This window comes from Lipotes vexillifer, unplaced genomic scaffold (genome assembly GCF_000442215.2).
Source record: "Lipotes vexillifer unplaced genomic scaffold, Lipotes_vexillifer_v1.1 scaffold61, whole genome shotgun sequence".
Classification (NCBI taxonomy): domain Eukaryota; kingdom Metazoa; phylum Chordata; class Mammalia; order Artiodactyla; family Lipotidae; genus Lipotes; species Lipotes vexillifer.
This window is the reverse complement of record NW_006787051.1, coordinates 1,778,402-1,794,954: the sequence shown is the minus strand read 5'-3', so window position 1 is coordinate 1,794,954 and position 16,553 is coordinate 1,778,402. Positions and strand designations below refer to the sequence as shown.

At 41.1% G+C, this 16,553-nt stretch overlaps 1 protein-coding gene across 1 annotated transcript in view; it reads left to right on the top strand.

Moving 5' to 3' along the window:
• RIC3 (RIC3 acetylcholine receptor chaperone) overlaps window positions 1-16,553 on the top strand; it is a 47,693-nt gene that overhangs the window by 13,959 nt on the left and 17,181 nt on the right. The window contains exons 2-3 of the mRNA XM_007459838.1: window positions 14,582-14,808; window positions 16,039-16,114. Coding sequence (XP_007459900.1) covers window positions 14,582-14,808; window positions 16,039-16,114 — 303 coding nt within the window. The remainder of the gene's footprint in view (window positions 1-14,581; window positions 14,809-16,038; window positions 16,115-16,553) is intronic.

Sequence of the window (16,553 nt, the reverse complement as noted above, 5' to 3'; positions counted from 1 at the left end):
AAATCAGCTGATAGCCTTATGGGGGAACCTATGTAATTAACTCTGTTTTTCTTTGGCTGCCTTTAGAATCCTCTCTTTAACTCTTGCCATTTTTATTATAATATGTCTTGGTGTAGGTCTGTTTGGGTTTACCTGTTTGGGACCCTCTGTGCTTTCTGTATCTGGATATCTGTTTCCTTCTTTAGGTTTGGGAATTTTTCAGCCATAATCTCTTTTAATACATTTTGGATCTCCTTTTCTCTTTCTTCTCCTCATGAAGAGTTCCAAATAATATGGGAAAATTGTATACTGTAAATGAAAAGTAAAGATACATTCACTGTATGTATTCACTAGGAAGAAGTAGGTCAACATCTTAACAGTGGTTATTTCTGGGTCATGGAAACATGGGTGGTTGTTATTTATACTTTTCTCTACTTTCTCAATTTTCTATAGGTATGCGTGTTTTTTTTTTTCTTATAGAACCAGAAAAAAAGTTTCTTCCCTTCCATGTCTACTTCATCAAAAAAAAAAAAAAAAAAAAAGGAAGAATCCTTTTTAGAATTGAGTCCAAGAAGTGTTCACTTCTCTATAGTTGAAAAGTCCACTATCCACCTTTTGCTTTTTGCAAACTGGAACAATAATTATCTGTCTCCATTCGTTCAAGATTTCTCTTTTTATCAGTATAATTTCTTAAAATTTTCTCTAGTTCAGTGACCTTATGTGCAAGTTTTACCAGTTTTCCTGGTAGAAATTATTTAGTGAACAGACTTGATCTTATCCTCCTCACCCATCTGGGAATTTTTTTCCCTCTAGGGTTGTTAATTCTCTCCCATTTAACCCCAAATTGATACCCTTTGATAGAGAAAATGGAAGCAAAATAGAGGTTGAGAAATTCTGCTTTCTCAGCATTACATTTTATCATCAAACAAATTGCCTTTTCACTCTAAAAATACCCTTTTTGCTTTTGCTAGCCTTTTTTTTTTTTTTTTCCTGCTGTACGTGGGCCTCTCAACGCCACGGCCCCTCCCGTTGCAGAGCACAGGCTCCGGACGCGAGGCTCAGCGGCCATGGCTCACGGGCCCAGCCGCCCCCCCGGCATGTGGGATCTTCCCGGACCGGGGCACGAACCCACGTCCCCTGCATCGGCAGGCGGACTCTGAACCACTGCGCCACCAGGGAAGCCCTTGCTAGCCTTTTTGTAAACCTTAATTTGTTTTGGACCTTGGCCTCCTCATGTGGTTCTTCCAAGTCTTGCTACTCTTTCATGCTGATTGCTGATGTGCTCTTCTGTTCATTTTTTGTCTGTTCTTTTAGAATAGCTACCAGTACATCTACTGTTTTCCTCTGCCTTCCCCACCTGCTTAAGAATTTTTTAAATGCCCAAGCAAAATGCATTTTAAGAGCTTTCTTCTTAGAGTCTCATGCAATGGAACCACGTGTCCTGTTCTCAGGACTTCTTAATTCTGCCTTCCTAGAGCCTGTGCCACACAACCCCTGCCTTTTTGCCACAAATTCTAAGATGGCATGATCTCTTTCTCCTATGGTTCTCGTTTGATTTCACCAACAGGTTTCTTCTTTGGCCAGAGTAACCATTCCCTGACTCACCTTATGTACCTGTGGAACATGAAGATGTCAGCATACTAGGTCAGGAACTTGTCAGTTGTTCCTGGTTAGCTGATTGGGACTTTGAACAGGTTCCAGAGTAGTTGAAGCCCTCCAGGGTGACAGTGTGCTGCTTCTATGCTACAATTGGCTTCAAGAGAGTCCTACCTTCCACCTCCGTTGGCTGGGGCCTGGGGAGCTCCTACTGTAATGTTACGTTTGGCATCTCTCCTGCTGACCCTGCCCACCTGTGTTTTCCATTGAGCATCTCACTTTGAGTGCCTGTAAACAGGGTTCCTTACCAGCCCCTCCCCAGTAACCCTGTTCCTCTGGAATACTTCACACTCTTTTTGTCACCATGTTCTCCTCAAGTGAGTCCTGCTCACTGAGTCTGAAGCTCTCCAAGATGTGAAAATACATACACACATATATATGTATATGTGTGTATACATATTTATACATACATAGGTAACACACACATATACGTAATTCTTTGTTATCTCAAATTAGCTCTTTATGTGTTGGTATGTAGGTGCCTGAGACAAATGGATTATTTTGGTCCTTTACCTTTTCTCTTAATGAAGCATCAGACATCTTCTCTGAAAGTGTGCAAAGAGGAGCAGAGGCAATTTGAGAGTCTGTGAATAAATGTAAATTAGATACATTTTCAATTTCAGAAACTCAGAGGTGGGTGGGTGTGGGGCACCTCGATCAGTCTGACTGCCATTTTCTATTCTCAAAACTGTGAAATTGAAAACACTCAGGATAATGAAGTAAAAAACTATTTTTAGCTCTGAGAGTGCCTGGGCTGGGTCTTGAGATTACAGCAAGGCCAACAGGCCTAGTGTAAGTCATTCAGATCAGTTCAACAAAGTGTATAGCATGCAAGACCCAGAGCATGCCCTGTAAGCATAAAGAAAATACTAGACTTCTATTAAAGAAGTTCATAGTTTGTCCTTCAGCCACAGAGCACCAGGAATGCACCTACAGTTGAATAAATTGGGTTTATTGCTTGTTGCAGCAAAGGAGGATGCACACCATGAGGAAGCACGCAGCATCTCAGTAAGAGTGTTAGAAAAGTCTTACTATAGGATTTAGGCTTGTGTTAGGTGATTTTTTTTTTTTTTTTTTTGTGGTACGTGGGCCTCTCACTGCTGTGGCCTCTCGTGTTGCAGAGCACAGGCTCCAGACATGCAGGCCCAACGGCCACGGCCCACGGTCCCAGCCGCTCTGTGGCACGTGGGATCCTCCCGGGTCGGGGCACGAACCCATGTCTCCTGCATTGGCAGGCAGACCCTTAACTACTGCGCCACCAGGGAAGCCTCATGTTAGGTGATTTTGAGGAAGATTTAAGGACGTCAGGCTTTGCTGTGGATCGGGTGCTGTCAGAAAGTGGGGCACATTCTATGACTGGGTGTCTTAGCAGAGTTTATGTCAAGAGAGAGCAGTCTAAAGAAAAGCTATAGCTATAATTGGCAAAGAAGCAGCAGTCACTCATCATCCAGGAATAGGGGCTATTTGATATTTTTTTGGTTTGGGCAGTGTTCATGTTTTGTGTGTGCTCAGACAGATTACACAATGTTCTTATTTTTTTGGTCTTGATCCATCATGGTCACAGAATGGTCTTGTCTGATGTTCATGTCTGAAATTGCTTATGTGTAAGAGGAGAACACCAAGACCTAACTGTGAGTGCCAGGCTAGCTCATAGCAACACCAGACCAGCTCCTGGGTATCAGAGGCTGCTTTCTTATTCTCAGGTATGATTTGTAGGTTTTAATCAGCACTAGCTAAAATTGGGTAGGAATGGTACTTAGTGGAAGATGTTACCCATTTCTGTTCCAGTCCATTCAAATAGAGGATGTAAGACACATAAATAGAACTCTTGAATAAGGCCAGGTGTGATAAGTGCAATTAAAGAGGTTCAGACAGTGTATTCTAAGCAATGGGGATGATAAGAGAAAATGTTTCAGGGACAAGGGCAGTATTTGGCCTGGGCTTAGGATAGGCTGGATTTAGATATGTGGAGTTGGAGGGAAAAGCAAAACCATTGGAGGAAGCAAAGGCTGAGAGGTAAAAAATCACAAGGCAGGCTCAAAGCAAGGTGAGAAGTCTAGTTTGGCTGAATCAGTATGTAATGGGAAAGAAGCATGAAGAGGTACTTTTGGGCTAGATTATGGAATTCAGTTGTTTAGGAGTTCACTTTGTAGGGAGGGAGAAATCAGAATTTGCTAAATACCTACTGTGTGTGCTGGGAGCTTTGTATGTGTTATCTTATTTAATCTGTAACCCTTGTAACAACCCTGAGAAGTAGGTCTCATGATAGCCATTTTATAGATGATGAAAATGAGCTCCAGTAAGGTTAATTTAACCTCCACTTAAATAGTTGGACACACAGCGAGGATCTTAATAACTCTGACTGAAAAGGTGGTACTCACCTTATCGATACTTCCCTCTGCTCTCTCCTGTGTGATGCAGTCTCTTGTCATTTTGGGAACCGTTGAAAGCTTTTGATCAAAGGAATGGCAAGACCAGTTAGAATTATGCTTTAGGAAGATTACTCTGGTAACAAACAGTAATAGTTAACATGTGTTGAATATATGGACTAGGCCCTGTGCTAAGGAACTTAGGCACACAGATATCTCTTTTCATAACATGTAGGGGGCTTCCCTGGTGGCGCAGTGGTTGAGAGTCCGCCTGCCGATGCAGGGGACATGGGTTCATGCCCCGGTCCGGGAAGATCCCACATGCCGTGGAGCGGCTGGGCCCGTGAGCCATGGCCGCTGAGCCTGCACGTCTGGAGCCTGTGGTCCGCAACGGGAGAGGCCACAACAGTGAATTGGGAGTGGGGAGGTGGGTAAAAGATGAAGAAAAATATCTGGTCAGACAAGCAGAAAACATTAAAGCAGTGGTCAGCAAAGCAGAGTTAGGTAGGAGGGGAATGCAATAGGATGGGCCCTTGGAGGAGACTGGTGAGGAAGAAACAGTCAGCTGTTGTTGGAGCCTCCACTTTAAGTAATGCTGAATTAAATATGACCTCAAGAACTTCCTCAGTATTTAGGGAGAAGCTTTCGTATCTTAAAGGACTGGCTACATTAAGACCTCTCTTGTTCTGTGGTAATCCAGTTCTTTATTGATTTATTTGCCCTAAGAATGAAATGCTGCAAATGGTTTAATGTTGCTCTCAGAAAGCTCTTTTGTTAACAGTGCTAGAGTTTCTGTTTTTGTTTTTAGCAATAGGGATGGTTATTAACAAGGGAAAGTAGAACTGCACTCTGTAAAATCCATTAAGTTTTTAGTCAAGCTTAAATGATTTGCTAAGTGAAATTTTAATAATTAAATAAACCTAAATATGGGGAAAGCTTTCAATAAACAATTGGGATTTAGTCAAGTCCATTTAATAGAATACCTAAGTACATATAGAGATAGGGAACACAGCTGTTCTCTGCTGTTTTCTATTTTGGAAGGTCTGCAGTTTTAATGTTCTGATCTCTTTAATGTTCTGATCTCTTTAGTTGTTTGTTTTAAAGCAATTAAAAAACAAAATCACAAATCCCAACCTCCTAATTTATCCCACCCCTCCCCGCTTTCCCCTTTGGTAATCATAAATTTTTCTATGTCTGTGAGTTTCTGTTTTGTAAATAAGTTCATTTGTATCTTTTTAAAAAATTCTACATATAAGTGATATCCTATGATATTTGTCTTTCTCTGTCTAGCTTACTTCACTTAGTATGATAATCTCTAGGGCTGTCCATGTTGCTGCAGATGGCATTATTTTATTCTTTTTTATGGCTGAGTAATATTTCATTGTGTATATATTATATGTATGGGATTAACATATACACACTACTATATAGAAAACAGATTAACCAACAAGGACCTACTGCGTAGCACAGAGACCTATACTCAATATTTTGTAATAACCTCTAAGGGCAAAGAATCTGAAAACGTGTGTGTGTGTGTATATGTGTGTGTGTAAGTATGTATACATCTAAAACTGAATCACTTCGCCTGGTGGTGCAGTGGTTAAGAATCCGCCTACCAGTGCAGGGGACACGGGTTTGAGCCCTGGTCCAGGAAGATCCCACATGCCGCAGAGCAACTAAGCCTGTGTGCCACAACTACTGAGCCTGCGCTCTAGAGCCCACAAGCCACAACTACTGAGCTCACGAGCCACAACTACTGAAGCCCGTGTGCCTAGAGCCCATGCTCTGCAACAAGAGAAGCCGCCGCAGTGAGAAGCCTCTGCACCGCAACAAAGAGTAGCTGCTGCGTGCAGCAACAAAGACCCAACACAGCCAAAAAAAAAAAAAACTGAGTCACTGTGCTGTACACCTGAAACTAACATGACATCGTAAACCAACTATACTTCAATTAAAACCCCAGAAATCCTTTTTGTAATGTAGCTGTAAAGTAGAACATTTGTAATAGTGGAAAATGGTGATACAGATATACAAGGAGATGTTATATAGCAGTTTGAGTGAATGAACTAGAGTTGCATGTATTAACTGTATACATTTTGCCAGAAAAAGGCAAAAAGGAAGTTGCAGAAACATCAGTACAGTGTCATACTGTAATATAAAGGTTTTTTTTTAATTGTGGTTAAAATATACATAACATTTATCGTTTCAACCATTAGATATACAGTTCAGAGGCATTAAGTACATTGACACTGGTATCCAACCATCACCACCATCCATTCATAATATAAAGTTTTAAAATACTCAGTCAATATTGTATATTGTTCATGGATGTATACTTACATAGTAACGTCTAAAAGCATATATTCTAATAATAACCAAATTCGGAGTTGTGGCTATTTCAGTGAGGGTGGGAGGAAGAGACATAAGGGGCTCCAGGTATATCTGTGTGGTAGGTAGGTATACAGGTGCTCATGTATTATCATCTGTAGTTTTTTGTACCCTTCGAGTATTTTCTTTAAAATTTTTTCCTGAAAAAATAATTTCAGCTAGACATCTCCAAGTGTTTGCTAGCCATTGACTTTTTAGGCATTCTGGGCTGTTCAGTTCTAAGAAACATGGTGATACCAAGATCCAAGAGGTGAGGTTGCTCCCTACTGAGAACAGTTAACTTTATGAAGAGAAAAATCTGTTCCAAATTCAGCATTCTGACCCTAGCCTGCCATCTCAAGTGTACCCTTGGTCACAGGTGGCAGAGGTTGTAGGTCTGAAGCCTAAGTCTGAGAGAGTGACTCCACAACGAAAAGAAATACGGGAGGAGAGCAGGTTTTGGAAGGTGAAGATTAGTTTCACTTTTAGGTTTGAGTTGATGGACACACAAAAGGACATATATATTAATGGGATTTAGAGATGAGAGAAGAGAGCTTGGAGGAAAGGTCAGAACTAGAGCTATACATTTTGGACATTACAGTGTGTGCCTTGAGAATGAATGAGTTTACCAAAGGAAGAAGACTAAGGAAGGAACAAAGGTTGAAACAAAACGCTGGGGAGAGAGGATTAAAGAAGAACCAGTAAAAGGGATGGGAAGAAATAGGTTGAAGGACTAGTCAGTGGGGAAAGAAGAAATCAGGAGAGTGGTGTGCCACAGATATTACGGCAGGAAAGTTTGACAAGAATTTGTTCAGATTAATCCAATATTTATTGAATGGCTTGTGGTAATCACTTTCTTGTGTAGTAGAGGAGTCTTAAGAGTGAGAGCTGAGTAAAAGCCTTTGGATTTGATGGTTACAGTACAGTTACCATGTTGTAACTATACTTCTTATTCATAAACTCTTTAAATACAGGAATTGTTTTATCATTTTAATCTCAGTGTCTGACAGTACCTGGCGTGTTGTTAAGTGTTGAGTAGTAAATATGTGAACTATTACATTGAATATAAAATGCACAGATTTCTCCTAGGATATAAAATATATTTTTACCATCTAGCCTGTCTCTTCCATTGCTCTCAGTTCCCCCTCCTACCTTTGAAAATAGTATTCTCTACTTTTTCAGTGCTTCTTTGATTCTAGTCTCTAATCTCTTTATCAATAATCTCTTTTAAAATCAATTTTAATGTTTCTCTACTTCTTGCCACATCACCATCCATTTAGTATTGCTTTTTGAAACTCTATATCACACTTCCTTTCTTACTCCCATTGCTCACCCCTTAACTCAGTATAAAGAAGACAGTTCTAACAATCAGAGCTGTACGGAGGTGGCACGGGCTTCCTGTGGGGGGAAATACTGAGTTTCCTGTTTGATGGTGTTCAGCAGTCAAGACCACCACTAGATGACTCTTCTAAAAAATTCCCAATTTATTGAGAGATAAATAACATATCGTGCAATTTACCTGTTTAAAGTGCACAGTCAGTGGCTTTTAATATAGTCACGAAGTTGTACAACCATCATCAGAATCGTCACCCCTCAAGAAAAAAAAAAAACATACCCATTAGCAGTCACTCTCCTCTGCCCCCTCTCCACCCTCCCTACCTGCCCCCAGCAAGCAACCACAAATCTACTCTGTGTCTGTGGATTTGCCTATTCTGAACACTTCATGTTAATGGAATCATATAATATGTAGTCTTGCATGACTGGCTCTTCTTCGCTTAGGATTATGATTTCGAAGTTCATACTGTAGCGTGTGTCTGCACTTCCTTCCTCTTTTATGGCCAAATACTGTTCCATTCTATGGATACAGCCATTTTTATTTGTCAGCTGATGAACATCTGGCCATTATGAATAATGCTGCTTTAAACATTTGTACAAGTTTTATTTTTTAATTGGGGTATAGTTGCTTTACAATGTTGTGTTACTTTCTGCTGTATAACAAAGTGGATCAGCTGTATGTATACATATATCCCCTCCCTCTTGGACCTCTCTCCCACCCCACCCCCCGTCGCATCCATCTATATCACCCCAGAGCACCGAGCTGAGCTCCCTGCGCTATACCGCAGGTTCCCCACTAGCTATCTCTTTTACACATGGCAATGCGCAGACGTCAATCCCAGTCTCCCGGTTCATCCCACCCTCCCTCCCCAACCCCCACCATGTCCACACGTCTGTTCCCTATATCTGCATCTCTATTTCTGCCCTATAAATAGGTTCATCTGTACCATTTTTCTAGATTCCACATACATGCGTGTGTATGTGTATGTATGTGTGTGTGTATATATATATATATATAAAACACCATACACAAAAACAAACTTAAAATGGATTAAAGACCTAAAAAAAAAAAAAAAAAAAAAGGATTAAAGACCTAAATGTAGGGGGCTTCCCTGGTGGTGCAGTGGTTGAGAGTCCACCTACCGATGCAGGGAACACGGGTTCATGCCCCGGTCCGGGAGGATCCCACATGGCTCACATGGCCCGTGAGCCATGGCCGCTGAGCCTGTGCGTCCGGAGCCTGTGCTCCACAACAGGAGAGAAGGACACAACGGTGAGAGAGGCCCGCGGACAGCAAAAAAAAAAAAAAAAAAAAAAAAAAAAAAAAAAAAAGACCTAAATGTAAGACCGAACACTATAAAAACTCTTACAGGAAAACATAGGAAGAACACTCTTTGACATAAATCACAGCAAGATCTTTTTTGTACATAAGTTTCTGTGTGAGCATATTCTTCTTGGGTATTAACCTAAGGGCAGAATTGCTGGGTCATATGGAAACTTTGTTTACCTTTTTGAGGAACTGCCAGACTGTTTTTCAAAGCAACTGCACTATTTTACATTCCCACCCAGCAGAGTACAGTAGTTCCATTTTCTCCACATCCTCACCAACACTTTAGATTATGTCTTTTTTTTTTTTAAATTTATTTTTTGGCTGTGTTGGGTCTTCACTGCTGCACACGGGCTTTCTCTAGTTGTGTCAAGCAGGGGCTACTCTTTGTTGCAGTGCGCGGGCTTCTCTTTTTGGTGGCTTCTCTTGTTGCGAAGCACGGTCTCTAGGCACATGGGCTTCAGTAGTTGTGGTACACGGGCTCAGTAGTTGTGGCTCATGGGCTCTAGAGCTCGGGCTCTAGAGCGCAGGCTCAGTAGTTGTGGCACACGGGCTTAGTTGCTCCACGGCATGTGGGATCTTCCCGGGCAAGGGCTTGAACTCGTGTCCCCTGCATTGGGAGGCGGATTCTTAACCACTGCGTCACCAGGGATGGCTCATTGATTATGTCTTTTTGATTATAGCATCCTGTGGGTGTAAAGTTCTATCTCATTGTGGGTTTAATTTACATTTCTTTGATTGCTAGTGATGTTGAACATCTTTTCATGTGCATGTTGGCCATTATATATCTTCTTTGGAAAAATGTCTGTTAAGATATTTTGTTCATTTTTGGGCTTCCCTGGTGGCGCAGTGGTTGAGAGTCCATCTGCCGATGCAGGGGACATGGGTTCATGTCCTGGTCCGGGAGGATCCCACATGCCGTGGAGCGCCTGGGCCCGTGAGCCATGGCTGCTGAGCCTGCACGTCCAGAGCCTGTGTTCCGCAAACAGGAGAGGCCACAACAGTGAGAGGCCCGCATACCACACACACACACACAAAACCTGCAAGAAGATATTTTGTTCATTTTTAATTGGATTGTCTTTTTGTTGAGTGGTAAGAGTTCTTTATATATTTTGAATACTCAACCTTTATCAGATATGATATTTTCTTTCATTCAGTGGGTTGTCTTCACTTTCTTGATGGTGTCTTTGCGGCACAAAAGTTTTAAAATTTGATGAAATCCACTTATTTTTCCTTTGGTTGCTTGTGCTTTTGGTGTCATATCTAAGAAAACAGTGCCTAATCTAAGGTCACAAGGATTTATGTTTATTTTTTTTCTAAGACTTTTATGGTTTTGGCTCTTATATTTAGGTCTCTAATCTATTTTCAGTTAATTTTTAGAAATTTAATATGGTGTGAGGTAGGGGTCTAACTTCATTCTTTTGCATGTGAATGTCTTGTCCCCATAGCATTTGTTGAGAGGCTGGATGACTTTTAAGGCTCCTTCTGACTCTGAAGATTCTATGATGCTTTGTAGTATATTGGTTTCTGTTATTGTCCAAATAGGTGGACAGTCAAGATTACGTATGATGGCCATCCTTTTCCCAAGAATACATTGTGTCTAAAAACAGGGATAGCCATTAGTCTTTTATCAGTTTGTTGTAGATTTCTCAGTTGCTTTAAAGTCTGTCCTCCTTTGACTTTTATGATACTGGTTTGCTTCTGGTCTTCTTTGAGCAGCGCAGTTTTCTTTTCTTCCTATTTTTGCACATAAGTACACATACCCCTCCAGTTTTTTTGGTATGGGAACTGTTCATGCAATTTTAATTAGCTTTGTCATTTAGGTAGCTCAGAGTTTCTTCTCAAGGCTAACTACAGTCTAATAAAAATTTCCTCTGAATATGCCAACAACACCTAGAATTTAACATGTGAAAAATAGGTGTTCAGTCTTCCCCTAACCATAAGCCCTCCCAGTTTTCCTCATTGTCTTCTCTTAGTATCTTAAACCAACCTTCGAGTTTTCCAATTCCCGACTCCCCATTCATTATTAAATGTTGCTGATCATTACGTGGTAAAAGCCCTTGGACCCATCCTTTCCTTTCTATAGCTATAGCTGTCTTCTGGCTGATTTCCCAGACCCTAGTTTCTCTCTTTTAGGTCCTTACTCAACTGCTGGAATAATCCTCCTCAGACACCCTTCTGATTAAATCATTTCCCTGATCCTAGATCCACAGTATTAAATTTATATGACACAAGTTAACATTTAACCCACTGCTACTTTCCTCTCCTTATCTCTTGTTACTTCCCTTACTGGATTTGGTAGTTAACCTTACTTATTCTTTGTTCTTATTTCTTTGTTCTCATCTTTTTCTCATTGCACACAGTCCTCTTTTCTCCTAGTGTGCCTTTGCTTCTCTTCTCTTCTGAATCTCACTCCCTTCAATGATTGATCCCATCTGATTCCTCTCCCTTTTTTTGGCATTCTTTCAATACTTAGACATTTAGTTTGTCTAGTAATAAGATCCATAGTATCCTGTTCCTTTTTTGCTGTTTGTTTTGGATATACTACTTTTTAAAAGCATTGTTTCATGTGGGAACCATTGTTTCCGTTTCATTTATGGTTCTCTTTCTTTCCTACCTACAGCACAGAGTCCTGAACATAATAGTGGTCCAATAAATCTTCTTGGCTGACAGATCTATAAAAGTTTTGGGGGCAGATGTGTGATGTTTAGCATTATCATTTTTTAATTTTAGAAATGCAAAATAATGCCTTTTGTGCCATTATTTGGTTTTAATTTTTTATATTTTGTTTTATGCCAAGTTTTGAGAACAGTCTTCTCAGTACAGTTAAATGAAGTTCAACAACATATTACTACAGATATTAAATCTAGTTTATTGAGCAGTAACCACCCGATATATCAGATTCTCTCAAGGGAAAGGTTAGCTTCTTAGATGCTGGCTAGGCATTTGTTCAAAGTGCATTATAGCCTTAAAGCTAGGACCATTTAAGATATTAAGATCCTTGACAGTTTAGTAGCAAAATAGTCACCAGTACCCAGAATAAGGAGTAGTGACCTGCTTGCTTTCTTCTACTGTCTGAACTTGTGCTTCTGTTGCTGGCCTCCTCTTAAAAAGAAGCATTTCTTCTAACTTCCGTGTCACCCGAAGTCGGTATCAAGAGGGAAAAAAAGGATTGTTGGGGTGGAGCTCGGCTGAGAGAGGATACAGGCAGAGGGCAGCCCCCAGGCCCAGTGGCTGGCTGTCTCACTCCTTGCCTGCCCACCCACCATCTCTCTCACCTCAGGAGCAGAGAGTTGACTTGAAGATAGTCCTCAGTTCATAGCCCCTGATTAACATCACCAGTGCAAGGTTGCTTTCTTATTTCGTTACTTTCTTTTTAACCTTTTACCTTCACTCCACATGCCCATTCCTTTCTCCGTTCATGTGCACCCACTCTAATGTGTTTGTTTTATGTCCTTATACCTACATATTTGCTTGAAAGATATGTAGTATAATTATAGTGTGTCTTTAGCTTACATATGGTATTTGCTTATTTTTCTCAATGCTGTGCTTTTTAAGATATGTTCATATTGCTGTAGGTATATCTAAAGTGTTTTCTAAAAGCTACGTGGAATTTCCTATTTGTATCTACTCCATTTTGATTCTAAATTCTAACAGTTACAGAAATCGAAGTTTACTTCAGGCTCCCTGCTACATCATCATCACAGTGAACATTCTCACACAGGTCTATAGAGTCTATAGTTTGAATTCGGATACAGACAGCCTTATTTGAGAATTTCTCTGGAATTTATCCACCAGTATAGGATCACTGGATAATAGGACGTAGCTTTAATGTCACTAAGTGCAGCCAGATCACTTAGCAGAATGGCTGTATCCGTTTACACTCTTACCCATAATGCATGAGAGTTCTTGCCTCCCCACATCTTTGACAGTACCTACTATTACCCACCATTCTAATTTTTGCCCTTCTGATAGGTATAAGTGCTAGCTCATTGTTTTAATTGGCATTTTTCTTGTTGGTTTTATTTTGATCATCTCTTTATGTACTTGTTAACCATTTGAACTCTTTCTGTGAGTTTCCTACTCATATCTTTGGGCCATTTTTCTATTGGGTTTCCTCTGATGTTCATATCAAATTGTAGGAATTCCTTGTCTATGCTAGAGATTTAATCCGTTGTCAATTATAGACGTTGCAGAAGCTTTTCCTTGCCTGTCACCTATCTTAACCCTGTTATGGTATTCTTTATTGAACAGAAATCCATAATTTTATTGAAGTCAAATCCAACAGATTTTACTGTGTAGTTTGTATTTTTAGAGCCTGAGTTGGGAAGTCTTCCTGCTCCTTAGTGTTTTCTGTCTGTGGATTATCCACACAAGCCTGTTTACATGGCCTTTTGAAGAGAAGTCTTTCCTTTCTTTCTCACCTGTGACTTGGAGGAGGCTTGACACTGTTAATGTTTGGCTGCCCCTTGATGGAGGAAAAAAATGTGAGAAAACTGATGCATGCTCCTTTCTCTAAGCCCTGCACTTCCCCTCACAGGACTGAGCCCCTGTGGCCCTGTTTGTACTACATGAATCCTGTCTGTTCAGCTACAGCTGATTAGAAAGTGCTGCATACCTACCCAAGCTGAGTAGGTATGCAGGGAATTTGGAATTATGACCAGTCTCTGCTGGCCCCTTGAAGGACATGCAGTTCGAGGGATTTGGGGGTGAACATCTTCCTTTATGTTCACAGAGAAGCTAGAGAAATGCTGACGGAGAAATGAGAATGAGGAAGATATGCACAGAGGAACAGAGAAAAAAGCCCTCTGGCCCCACAGAGAGGGAGAACGATTGAAGTAGAATGTGAGAGTAGCTGTCTGGTATCCTGATGGCTTTCCAGTCTCTGATTGTGTTCTCTTCTGAGATCAGATTGCGTTTCCTTATGTGTATTAGTTAGGGATGGCTAACTACTCTAACAGATAAACTCCAAAGTGTATAGTGGCCCTAACACAACAGAAGTTTATTTCTCACTCACATAAACAGGTCCAGATGGTTCTAAGTTGGTGAGGTGGTGACAGTGGACGGCTCTGTGCCACACAGTTACTCGGGAACTCGGGTTGATGGAGGCTCTGCCATTTTCAACACATGACTTCCAACATCTCCGTAGATGTTCTGCATCCAGCCTGCAGAAAGGAAATGAACATGGAGTTCAATATATGGGACGTTGTATAGGCCAGGCCTTGAACTAGCACCTGTCATTCACATTGCTTTGTCTGGAACTCAGTCACACGGCCACATTTAAGTGTATGGGAAGCTGAAAAATATTATCCACCTGTGGACCCGAAAGGAAGAGAAAATGGGTTTGGTGAACAGCTAGAGATTGCCACATCATATTTATTACACGTGTGATACTCTTGTGATGCCTGTATATCCTTATAATCAAGTTCCCGTTTTTTCTTAAACTTGTCTGAGTTGACTTCTGTTATGTATCTCAGTGCGTGAGGTGTTTTCCTAATAGCCATATTTAAAATAGTACAAGTAATAAAGACTGGTTAATTTATTTTCTCAGGGAAGTTGGGTCGATTTCCACCTATGATGCATCATCACCAGGCACCCTCAGATGGCCAGACCTCTGGGGCTCGCTTCCAGAGGTCTCACCTTGCAGAGGCCTTTGCAAAGGCTAAAGGACCAGGTGGAGGCACTGGAGGAGGAGGTAGTGGAAGAGGCCTGATGGGGCAGATTATTCCAATCTACGGTTTGGGGATTTTTTTATATATACTATACATTTTATTTAAGGTAAGTGGAGTCATCCTGATCATATTACATCAATGAAAATCCAGTATCATCATAATAAAAATCATTGTCAGCATTAAAACCCTTTATAGTTCATAACCCTTTTTCAAATCTGTCATCTCTTTAAATCTTGCCTCCTCTTTATGAGGTACCTAGGATAGCTGTCACGTATCTCAGTTTTACAGATGAGAAAATCTTCACTCAGAACCTGAACAATTTGCCCCAGAATTCACAACTAAAAACGCAGAGCCACCACTTGAACCTGAATCTTCTAGTTCCTAATCCACTGAGCAATAAAGTTCAAAGCCTACCGTCCCCCGACCCTGCCCCAATTTTTTCTTGATTGGGCATCTTTGCAAACTGTAAAGGCATAAAGGTGTTCTCTAAGAAGAACTTTATCGTGAGGATTGGCATAATGATTTCGAGGTAGCCACTGTGAGGCCAAATAATGACTGTACCAGCACCACTTTTTCCTCCTTTTACCCCCAGGAGTATGAGGTGCTGTTTTTAACATCAGTTGTAGTAATTCTCCTGAAACAGAACTGCCGCGTCCTGAAACTAAGCCTGATATTTCCCAGCTCTGGGAAGATATGATTTGGGTCCTTTTATTTTATTTTTTTGTGGTACGCGGGCCTCTCACTGTTGTGGCCTCTCCCGTTGCGGAGCACAGGCTCCAGACGCGCAGGCTCAGCGGCCATGGCTCACGGGCCCAGCTGCTCCGCGGCATGTGGGATCTTCCCAGACCGGGACACGAACCCGTGTCCGCTGCATTGGCAGGCGGACTCTCAACCACTGCGCCACCAGGGAAGCCCAATTTGGGCCCTTTTAAAAGTAGACTCCCAGTTAAGTTCTACCTCCAGGCAGGCTTTGGCCAGCCATGGGCCTGGGCCTGGGCCCTGTAAGTAGAAGCAGGAGGCTGCCCTCCTAGGTAGAGTAAGAGGTGACTTCATTCTTGCCTAGGAATTCTGCAGGCAGCCCAGGTTGAGTCTTGGATGAGCATGGGCAAGGCAGATGGCTTGTGAAGAGATTTTTTTCTTGTGCCTTGACCTTGATAATTTTTTACTTGAAAACCTTCTGTTGGCTTTTTTTTTTTTTTGAGATGTTTCTCTAATGTTGCTATTTGATTTGATTTTCTCCCTACCTTTTTTTTTTTTTTTTCATTTAATATGAGGGGTTCCATGACTTTGAGGTTCTGAGCTGCTGTTGATGTACTGTACCTCCTTCAATTCTCAGCTCTCAAAGGGGAAAAGTACTGCAGAGGATCGGAAGTGCTCTACTGCCACACCTGGAAGCACCCACAGGAAAATTAGTAAGTGCCCCTTTCAGTATATTTATAAGTTTCATTGAGTCAGACAGCTGTAATACAGCCAGAGGGGCAATCTGTGGATATGTCTTAAAAGCATTTCTCAAAAGTTGTCCCAGATTAATCTGATGCCGATTTTTACCTTAGCTCTCGGAATTCTCAAGTTTCCATATTGATGTTGGGCTTTTGAGGGAAAGATAGTTTAAAAAAGTACACAACCACCAGTTCACTTTTTTATATATTAGCAGATTAATATTTTACACTCGCAATGGGTTACTTCTCATTTCTAGACTTCAGAATATTGGTAGCAAATTTCTTTATTTCACAGTGAGATCAAGTCATTGTCAAAGTCAGTTATTAAATCTAGGGACAGACTTTAACACTTCTGACTCTTGAAACATGATCATCCAATATTTACCGACCAATTAGAATATTCTGTGCTCTC